Genomic DNA, 11,151 nt, shown 5'->3' on the forward strand with positions numbered 1-11,151 from the left:
GAATGGCCCATGTTCTGAATTCTGTCGCTGTACATTTCAAAAGTGCTGAACAAATAGTTATATTGATTATGTCATCCTAGCTCGCTCATTAGTGTCTTAATCGAAATTATGGATCACCTCTTATCTGCTTGTCATCCCCTTATGCCATAGTTTGTACATCTCAATTGTCAGTAGAAACCACATTTGTTTAAGCAAGTCAGCCATATCAGCCATGTTTCTTTTAAAGGCAGTAAATTAGACTGAATGAACTGTTTCGCTGCCAGACAAGGCTCCGCTGATAGCCAAGTGTATCAGTGGTAAGGTGTTGAGACTGCTGTTCGGACATCTTTATGTACAGTAGGCCCTAACAGTACAGTAGGTGGCAGTGTATGCACCTACAAGTTGGATGCGATCCAAAGAGATTCATAACTAAACCAAGGTAGTCATTTCCAATGGGAACAAGTGCGTCATCGTGGGAAGAACAAGTAAGGAGGTGGGCTGAAACAAGCATGAGCTAGCGAGATCCTATTGGCGGGTTCTAGCATGTATCTGCATATTTCCGTTAGGGAACGCTTACTCTGTGAAGTGCATACGTGCAATAACTCAATTCGTCTTTGCACTCCTTCTAAATAACGCAATTTTAAAAATACATGTTGTAAAGGGTCAAGTATACAAAACTTACTCCACTCTGTTCATAACAGATTTTAGTGTTGGGAACAGCTCAAATGTTTAATCGATGAGAAAATGTGCAGAATCTCGGCCAAAATCCACCTGGTTCCATCTTCGCCCACTGTTGGCCAGTGGGCTTCCTCTCACTACCATATAAGGCAGTGAGACGAAACGCCAAGCGGATGCTTCACATTTCTACATCCGGTGACATATCTGTCTCGTTGTTCCATCTGTGCTCGATCTCTTTGGTTCAAGCACACATCGCGCAACTTTTGACGTTCTGAAGTTTTCTACGACAAAGCGAACGAGTGGTTTATCAAGGAAGCAACTCCGCTGGTTGGAGACGTGGCTCGCTTGGCTGCCATATTGAAGTAACTCACATTGAAGCACTACAAGCAACAAGCAGTTTAGCTAGCTATCCAACTATATTTTCTTTCTAAAGGCGCTTTAGATTTACTGGATCTTGACTGAGCAAACACCATCGGAGATTGAAGATCGTTTTCCTAACCATCTGAGATTAAATATCGTTTTCCTAAAGAGAGACCAACAATGGTGAGCACAGTCACATTTCAAGTCTTTATCTTTTCCGCTTAGCTTAATCATAACAACAAACGTTAGCTTGCTATCATTAGCTAGCCCCTTGGCACAATGAATTGAGAAGCAAACCAAACTTCACTTGACAAACAACCACAAAGGTAGCCACTCAAGGTTATTTGCTAATGTATTAACTATATAATGCTACGATTACTTAGCAGCGTTGTAATGTAACGTATCGATGTTAGTAAGCTAGCTAAGTTAACTAGCTAACGTTACCACAAATGTCAGCTACTAGTGCTTGGTGACAGTTCAGTTAGCTAACGCTACCTGGCTAAGTTTACTAGCTAACTAGGTAACTACCTAGCTACAATTTAACTAAGTTAACTAGATTGATCTTTACATTTCACCAGTCTGCTAACTGTGTTAAGCTATGTTGGCTGGTAACGTTAAATACTTGGCAGGCTAGTTAACTAACTAGCTAACATTAGTTACCATGATATGTCAACCAATGGATCTTGGCTGTATGACATTGTGATTGATTTGCATTGCGTAATCTAGTAAATTAAGTCGTTTGGATCAGTGCGTTATCGTGCCTTGGTCCTGGTATTCTGTGATGGTAAGTGATTTTTCACATATAGCAAATTGTAGCCAGCATAGGGTGGGAATATCTTTACACTTGTTTACACACTGAACTTCACTGGGGTCAGAACGCAATCATGGTTACATTAAGACACCATGAAGCTTGTGTGAGATATGGGTCAGAAAACGTACCTCAATGCAGGGATGGGATATGCCACTACTCCAAATTGGACCTTTCCACACTGATAGATCAAGAAAATTGAAATACTGCTTTTTTTCCCACTGGGAAACTACCCTTTTGTCCTCATGCTACCTAGCCGTAGCATATCCCGTCCCTGCATTGAGGTATGTTTTCTGACCCATATCATACGCTGGCTTCACGGCGTCTTAATGTAACTATGATTGCTTTCTGACCCCAGTGCAGCTCAGTGTGTAAACAAGCTTAACGATAGGGTAGGAATCTGCTTTCTAAGTAAATTGGCACATAACTACCTTTCTTGGCCAACATATTTGTACCACATATGGTTACCCTGTTTATCACTCTGTCATCCGTTAATGGAGACAACCCACTTATGAACGGATGTTTGTGATTCTCTCTGCTCGCTGTAGGTGCTTTTGGCAGCGGCGGTGTGCACCAAGGCAGGCAAAGCCATCGTGTCACGGCAGTTTGTGGAGATGACCCGGACGCGTGTCGAGGGCCTGCTGGCTGCTTTCCCCAAGCTCATGGGCTTGGGCAAGCAGCACACGTTTGTGGAGACGGAGAGTGTGCGTTACGTCTACCAGCCGTTGGACAAGCTCTACATGGTGCTGGTCACCACCAAGAACAGCAACATCCTGGAAGACCTGGAGACGCTGCGGCTCTTCTCACGCGTGGTATGATACGATCCGACACATCTTTATTGGTCCATTACACAGAGATTTTGCAGCCATAGTATCCAGGACCCACACACACGACAGGATGGGAGCAGCACAGGGGATAACCCTATGCTATAGCAGCCCATTGCTGCTTACGAGTTCAGAGTTTATCCATCCCACCAATAACTTCAAATGGGATCATATCCCACTAGAAACTAGAACGGTATTATGACTTGGTTTGATATGGAAGCATTCAATTGTGTTTTTCTGTTTTCAGATCCCAGAGTACTGCCGTGTGCTGGAGGAAGGGGAAATCTCAGACCACTGTTTTGACCTGATATTCGCCTTCGACGAGATCGTGGCCCTGGGCTACAGGGAGAACGTCAACCTGGCCCAGATCCGCACCTTCACCGAGATGGACTCTCATGAGGAGAAGGTGTTCCGGGCAGTCAGAGAGGTGAGACACTTGTTGCTAAAACGCCCATAACGTCCAGAGGACGTGTGGCATTAGCTTATAGCAACCACGATTTAAACATTCTTCCTCATCTGCTCGGCCCCACAGACCCAGGAGCGAGAGGCCAAAGCAGAGATGCGGCGAAAGGCTAAAGAGCTGCAGCAGATCAGGCGAGACGCCGAGCGCTCGGGGAAGAAGGTGCCGGGCTTCGGCGGCTTCGGCAATGCTGGGATGAGCAGCATGTCCTCAGGGTCCATCATCACAGACACCATCATCGAACCCGAGAAACCCAAGATGGCTACCGTCCCAGTCAGGTACGGAAATGATGGAATTTCGGTGTTGAATTTGATTGTGTGTATAATTGTCTTAGACTGTACTGCAATACACAGTGATTGGCAGTTAGGGCCCAGTTTGTCCTGATAATGTGACCAGGGTGGGAAATTGTATTTTTGGTCCAACAGCCACTGTGGCAGTTAGATGAGAAAATCGACCAGCCAACTCTTTTGTAGTGTTTCTAAAACAAGAAATGTATTAGTAGTAAGAAGTAATGTGGTATATTGCTCCATTCAATTTCATTTTTGTGACCTAAGTATTTTAACCGATGTCTGTTAAAAGCAATAATTTAGTTAAAATAGTGAAACAAATAAACTGTTCTACAACTGAGCATTAAGAATCAACAAAGTGTCTGCCCTGCCACAAAATGCTGAGTGAAACGGCTTATTTATTGTTATTAGTTCAGAGCTCGGACACTGCCATTTTTTACAAAGAGTACATACGTTGATATTTATGAGAACCCAAATAAATTGAGCACAATTAAAATATGTGAGTGTTTTAATGATAAGACATGACATAAAGTTTATGAATAAAATGGTGTTGGAGTGTGTAACCCAGAAAAATTTGAGTCATTAGGTGAGACAAATGTTCAGCTGCCCCTTCAAGGGGGGCCAGTACCATGGTAACGGTTATTGAGAATCTCTGCATCTGCGTTAGCAACAGACAGTTGCAGCAAAATAATGTTGGAAAAACAACTTGGCGTTTGAACAAAAATGATGTAACTAGACAAGAAACACTTTAGTAGCCTTTCGTCAATTCGACCAACTTCTACCAGCCACCAATGTGGAAAGACATTATTTCCCGCCAATGCCCCAAATTCTGCCCGCATATGGCGGGTGTTCATTTCTCACCCTGAACGTGACTTGACTAGGGCTGTTGAGGTCAACGAGTCATGAAGGCAGTCAAATTCCACATGACCATTTAGTCACGGTAATTAGGCTTCTCCAAGCTCTGATGCTGGTCATTAGCAGCCTACCAAACTTGCTAACTGCCTGGTACTCAGCACTCTTTTGTCCCTCTAATCACACTGACATCAATGCCCAGACAGTTTGGAATACTTATTTCTCGCACAAAATAGGTTGACGTTTGTACTATCGGGGATAGTAGATTGACTTTGGCTAGTGCTTTTGCTGTTCGTTAGGCCTACTCATCTTGTTGGCTGACGAAAAGTAAATGTGGACAGTTCATCCAATATCTTCTATGCATCTTGGAATTGGATAAAAGTGTGTGCAGTTGTGTCCCCGATGTCTGTCTTCACTTGTAACCTGTGAGAAATACTTTGGATTGCGCCACACACTCTGGGAGCAGGGCACAACGCACTAGTCCGGGCATTTAAAAGGAATGGATTTTTTGGGGTGCGTTACTGCCATAAAGGGGATGCCTCCGTGAAATTTGAGGCATTATCAAGTGCTGGTGAAATTGTGAATTCGACTTTTGCGCAAAAAAAACAGCAGAGCTCATGCCTTTCAAGCAACTTTTTCAAATCATCATTAGTCTCATCCTGCAAGCCTTACAATGTATTCAAAATAAAAACATATAGCCCAACGTTTGTAGAACAACTAAAGTTACATGAATAACTCTAAATTAAGCATAGTACCTATTTCTTTGTTAACTGCTCAACACAGAATAGTGTGCGCACTCCCTCAAATCGTTTTGGAGAAAATATCATATATTTTATTCAGCTTTGTTCAATTGTATTCTTCATACTATAAAATAATACCACAGAATTCTAAGCAAATCTTGTCTGCTAAATTAACTAGTGTAGCCCACAGCCATTTGGCATAGCCACATAATTACCTTTTCTTCTGAAATAGACCACATTTTCTTCATATCATGCTTCTTTAGACCTGTTTAATATAATAATGGATTTATTGGGAAAGTGTAGTAGGCAATATTACATGGATTTATTAGACTTTTTAAAAATGGCTTATTAATAGGTGGAAGCCAGGAGATGAAATGTGTTTGTTAATTAACGGTCAATTACTGTGAGACCGATGGTTAATTGCTTGACAATCACCGGCTGACCATTTCGGGAAAGCCCTAGACCTGACCAGCCCTAGACCTGACCTTGAAAAACTCTGAGCCACAGATGCTGGTACTGACGATCGTGTGTCTCCCACAGGCCGACCGGATCCAGCAAAGCCCTCAAGCTGGGCGCCAGGGGGAAAGAGGTGGACAACTTTGTGGACAAGCTCAGGGGGGAGGGGGAAACCATCACGTCCAACACAGGGAAAAGGCCTTCGCTTGCGTCCAATGTCCTACCGCCACCAGTTAATGTGGAGAGGTACATTATTCCTCTTAAGTTTTCATCTTTGATAGTAAGCCAAGGTTTATCTTGCATTCAATGTCTGTGCATGTGCTTTACTATTGCCATAATTCCCGTGTGTGATTGCAATGTGTGTGATGATAAAACCTCAATCTTGACACCTGTGTATGTTTTCCTCAGTGTCCACATGAGAGTTGAGGAGAAGATCAGCCTGACCTGTGGACGTGACGGAGGTCTACAGAACATGGAGCTCCTAGGCATGATCACGCTGAGAGTGACCGACGACAAGGTCAGCCGCATCCGCCTGATGGTCAACAACTACGACAAGAAGGGAGTACAACTGCAGGTGAGTTGTTCAGATCCATGACCTTTTGTAAAGACTCCTGGATGGTGTCCAGTAGGGCACAACGTTGTAGAAAAATCCAGTGTTCTTATTTGACTAGTAACCCCAGCACGATTACAAAATGTTTCTCCCCGTGTGCTCCTTCTGAACACGGCCCAATGCATTCGAAGATTTCTGTAACAATTCATCCCATATCAGAGATATGTTCTCTACCGGTCAAGAGTTTTAACACCTACTCATTCAAGAGTTTTTCTTTATTTTTTAACTTTTTTATACGTTGTTGAATAATAGTGAAGTCGTCAAAACTATGAAATGAAATAACACATGTAATCATGTAATAACCAAAAAGGTGTTAAACAAATCAAAATATAATTTTATATTTGATATTATTCTTCGCCTTGATGACAGCTTTGCACACTCTTGGCATTCTCTCAACCAGCTTCATGAGGTGGTCACCTGTAATGCATTTTAATTAACAGGTGTGCTTTGATAAAAGTTAATTTGTGGAATTTATTGCCTTCTTAATGTGTTTAAGCCAATCAGTTGTGTTGTGACAAGGTAGGGGTGGTATACAGAAGATAGCCCTATTTGGTAAAAGACCAAATCCATGTCCATGTTATGGCAACTGCTCAAATAATGCTTGGCTATGAAAAGCCAACTGACATTTACTCCTGAGGTGCTGACCTGTTGCACCCTCCACAACCACTGGGATTATTATTATTTGACACTGCTGGTCATCTATGAACGTTTGAACATCTTAGCCATGTACTGTTATAATCTCAATCCGGCACAGCCAGAAGAGGACTGGCCCTATCCTCTCTAGGTTTCTTCCTAGGTTCCGGCCTTTCTAGGGAGTTTTTCCTAGCCACCGTGCTTCTACGTCTGCATTGCTTGCTGTTTGGGGTTTTAGGCTGGGTTTCTGCTGACGTAAGAAGGGCTTTATAAATATATTTGATTGAATAAGCAAAGAGAAATGACAGTCCAGTACTTTAAGATGTGGAACATTTCCAGAACTTTGAAAGTTTCTTCAAGTGCAGTCGCAAAAACCACCAAGCGCTATGATGAAACTGGCTCTCATGAGGACCGCCACAGGACAGGAAGACCCAGAGTTACCTCTGCTGCTGAGGATACATTCATTATAGTTACCAGCCTCATATTTCAGCCCAAATAAATGCTTCAGAGTTCAAGTAACAGGCACACGTCAACATGAACTGTTCAGAGGAGACTGCATGAATCAGACCTCCATGGTTGAATTGGTTTCTTTGCAGCAAAACGCAAAGGGTGGCTTCTTTATTGTCATTTTTTATTTCACCTTTATTTAACCAGGGAGGCTAGTTGAGAACAAGTTCTCATTTACAACTGCGACCTGGCCAAGATAAAGCAAAGCAGTGAGACACAAACAACACAGAGTTACGCATGGAATAAACAAACAGTCAATAATACAATAGAAAAAAGTCTATATACAGTGTGTGCAAATGAGGTAGGATAAGGGAGGTGAAGAAGAAATCTCAAAGACATTTTTTTGTTACTACATGATTCCATATGTGTTGTTTCATAGTTTTGATGTCTTCACTATTCTACAATTTTGAAAATAGTTTTAAAAAATAAAGTAGGTGTTCTAAAACTTTTGCCCTGGTTGTGTATGTCCACTGTGTTGGAATTTATTTTATCTCCCCTGGTTGTGTATGTCCACTGTGTTGGAATTTATTTTATCTCCCCTGGTTGTGTATGTCCACTGTGTTGGAATTGATTTTTATCTCCCCTGGTTGTGTATGTCCACTGTGTTGGAATTTATTTTATCTCCCCTGGTTGTGTATGTCCACTGTGTTGGAATTTATTTTATCTCCCCTGGTTGTGTATGTCCACTGTGTTGGAATTTATTTTATCTCCCCTGGTTGTGTATGTCCACTGTGTTGGAATTGATTTTATCTCCCCTGGTAGTGTATGTCCACTGTGTTGGAATTTATTTTATCTCCCCTGGTTGTGTATGTCCACTGTGTTGGAATTTATTTTATCTCCCCTGGTAGTGTATGTCCACTGTGTTGGAATTTATTTTATCTCCCCTGGTTGTGTATGTCCACTGTGTTGGAATTTATTTTATCTCCCCTGGTTGTGTATGTCCACTGTGTTGGAATTTATTTTATCTCCCCTGGTTGTGTATGTCCACTGTGTTGGAATTTATTTTATCTCCCCTGGTTGTGTATGTCCACTGTGTTGGAATTGATTTTATCTCCCCTGGTTGTGTATGTCCACTGTGTTGGAATCAATTCCATCTCCCCTGTTATTTAGACACATCCCAACGTAGATAAGAAGCTCTTCACTTCAGACTCTGTGATTGGTCTGAAGAACCCCGAGAAGTCTTTCCCCCTCGACAACGACGTGGGGGTGCTGAAGTGGAGGCTCCAAAGCACAGACGATGCCCTCATACCTCTAACCAGTGAGTCTCATTCCAATGCCTTTCTCCACCCGTTGTCCTGCCGGCACCATCTTCGATCTGCAATTACTGTGGTAGGATTTATTCCGTGTTAACGACAGTCTTTTTTTAAATGTCATTGTGCCTCGTTTTGCCTGTAGTAAACTGCTGGCCTTCAGAGAGCGCTACTGGCTGCGACGTGAACATAGAATATGAACTGCAGGAGGAGAGCCTTGAACTGAACGACGTAGTTATTGCTATCCCAATACCGTGAGTACATGGGTGATTTAAAAATTACTTTTCTTGTAATGTGTTGACTGTATAACAACCTTGCTGGGTTTTCTTTTGGCCGGTTTCCCAGAGACCGATTTTTAAGCACAGCCCCGGACTAAGAAGCGTGGGTAATGGAGTTCTTCCATTGAGCTGGTTTTTAGTATAAGACTGGTTCATTTGTGACCAGGTAAACCAGCCTAACGTTTGATGGTTGCGTTGTTTACAGTATATGGTTGTATTTCCTGGTGCAGATCTGGAGTTGGGGCACCCGTGGTTGGAGACGTGGACGGAGAGTATAAGCACGACAGCAGACGGAACGTTCTAGAGTGGAGCCTACCCGTCATAGATGCCAAAAACAAAAGCGGCAGCCTGGAGTTCAGTGTCGCCGGGCAACCCAGCGACTTCTTCCCCGTCAACGTGTCCTTTGTGTCCAAACGCAATTACTGCGACATACAGGCAAGTTTCATCATTCTTTTTTACGTCGAAGCTTACTAACTATGGACATTTAGGCCTACGGTCAATGATGGAACACAATGCTCTTGCGGTCCCTGCATTTCACTCGTCACATTGCTTTTTTCCCCTCCTATTCCCTCAGGTTGCCAAAGTGACTCACGTAGACGGAGACGCACCAGTGAAATTCTCTTTAGAAACTTCGTTCCTCGTCGACAAATACGAGATCATGTAAAAACAAAATATATACGTCAAAGCTCCAGAGAAGACAAAATAAATACTCGCCTGCCTGCCCGCCTGTGGAACATTTTGAGACTGTACACATCAACAGGATCCAGCCCTTCAAAAGCCCTTCCCGAGGTGGAGCGCAGTATTGGTGTATTTATGTTTGTATGATAGAGAAAAAGATCTACAGTGTGTGTAAATATAGAGTTCAATTTAACGGGCAGCGAAACATGCTGTTATTCGCCGTGGAGAGGCGGGAAGTCAAAACACGATGACTAAAGGGGCAGCAGGGAAGGGAGATGGGTGGTGCTCTCGGTTAAGTGGTGGGGTAGGAACCGTACTAGCTACAGACAGGCATCGGGGACGTGTTCACTAGAACACAAAACGGAAAAAGAAAACAAAAAATATATATTTTCTCATTTTGAGGAAAAATAAAATTAGCCTTTCTAATTATATAAGTCCAGGTAGTCCCTCCCTGATTCAGTCAGTTTTCTTCCATTTGGGGCCTAATGAACATGACCCTGTTGTGTTGGCTGAGGAGCTAGTCGGTATTCAGCTGGTTCATCTTCCCTGCTATAGAGGTTGAGTAATTAAAATCATCCCCACCTCGAAGAGAGTCATGCATCCTCTACCAGAGACATTTTGTATTTTATACATTGGACCAGATTTTGAAGAAAGCGCCTAGGTGGTCTTTCATGTTTTTGTTTCATAACTGCAGGTTCACCGCAAATCCATTTTAATGGCACCTGTTTACCCACTAAAGGCATTTTTTTTTTCATTAGATTGATTAATCTCAATATGTAGCTTTAGGTGTTGGCTGTGGTATTGAGAAACTGTTAAGATGGAAAAGAGTAAGCAGCCAATTCACAAGGCAAACCACTGCGTTTGTTGGCTATAGAAGTTCTCGAAAAGTAATCATTTAAAAGCTCCATAGCAAGCTCACCGTTTTACTATTTACAAATGTATCAGTTGTTGAAAAGGAAGAGGCGATCAATATACTGTGGTTCATATCAAACAACCATCAATAGAGGGAATACTTTGGTCCTACTGCGAGGAGGACTCTCCTGCCAGTGACACCACCTCCCTCTGATGACTCCAGTCATTTACTCCCATAATGAACGGATGCTCTTTAAAACCCACTTAATCAAAAGGACAACATGTAGTGGTTTCATATGTTTTGGTTTTGATGTTTTGTTTGTATTCCCAGAATTTCAATGCGGTTGGTTGGATAATGGGGTTTGAAGATGGCTAGATGGGACATTTTATCTGTAAAGAAATACAGATGGGGAATCGTAACATTCCAGTATAAAATGTGAAGCAAAAAATCTTTAATTAATTAAAGTGTATTATTCAACTTTGCGGTCTTGATTTATTTTGGTAGTTAATGCATTGCAATGACGTTAAAGACCGGTTGGTTGTTCAGCAACAACACTGATGCTTGCGCAACTATGGGGCAAAACGAAGGTTATGTACGTAACCACGGTTATGTGAGCTACATGGATCACTCCAATATATTGGTATCACTCCACAGCTGAGGGATACATCCGAGGTGAGGATTTACAGAGTTACTCCCATCTACCTGTGTCGCGGCTGGGGTCCACCCCTATATATAGACCCCATGGCCGCGACACGTGTTCTCTACATCAATTTTGAGGTGCCTCTAGCACCGTAGAGGATTAGAGTGGTTACATAATCGTGGTTACATACGTAACCTCCGTTATGTTTCCCTACATTGGAATACCCGTACCAGATTTTGTCGGTGCTAGAGGGATCTG

The 11,151-nt window shown here is 42.6% G+C and overlaps 1 protein-coding gene across 1 annotated transcript; it reads left to right on the plus strand.

The window, feature by feature from the left end:
- The first annotated feature begins 852 nt into the window (after positions 1-852).
- LOC110507391 (coatomer subunit delta) lies at positions 853-10,730 on the plus strand. The gene is made up of 10 exons (XM_021587363.2): positions 853-1,200; positions 2,374-2,637; positions 2,897-3,076; positions 3,182-3,387; positions 5,529-5,690; positions 5,853-6,018; positions 8,305-8,452; positions 8,590-8,698; positions 8,953-9,157; positions 9,297-10,730. Exons 1-10 carry the CDS (start codon positions 1,198-1,200, stop codon positions 9,384-9,386), a joined length of 1,533 nt encoding a protein of 510 aa, XP_021443038.2. The 5' UTR covers positions 853-1,197; the 3' UTR covers positions 9,387-10,730.
- The last annotated feature ends 421 nt before the right edge of the window (positions 10,731-11,151 follow it).

Source organism: Oncorhynchus mykiss, chromosome 27 (assembly GCF_013265735.2).
Source record: "Oncorhynchus mykiss isolate Arlee chromosome 27, USDA_OmykA_1.1, whole genome shotgun sequence".
Taxonomy (NCBI): domain Eukaryota; kingdom Metazoa; phylum Chordata; class Actinopteri; order Salmoniformes; family Salmonidae; genus Oncorhynchus; species Oncorhynchus mykiss.

Bases quoted from the DNA above. Each gene is read 5' to 3' on its own strand.
- LOC110507391 (XM_021587363.2), top strand. The intron at 3,388-5,528 runs GTACGGAAATGA...TGTCTCCCACAG, and splicing joins ATGGCTACCGTCCCAGTCAG to GCCGACCGGATCCAGCAAAG. The intron at 6,019-8,304 runs GTGAGTTGTTCA...CCTGTTATTTAG, and splicing joins AGAAGGGAGTACAACTGCAG to ACACATCCCAACGTAGATAA.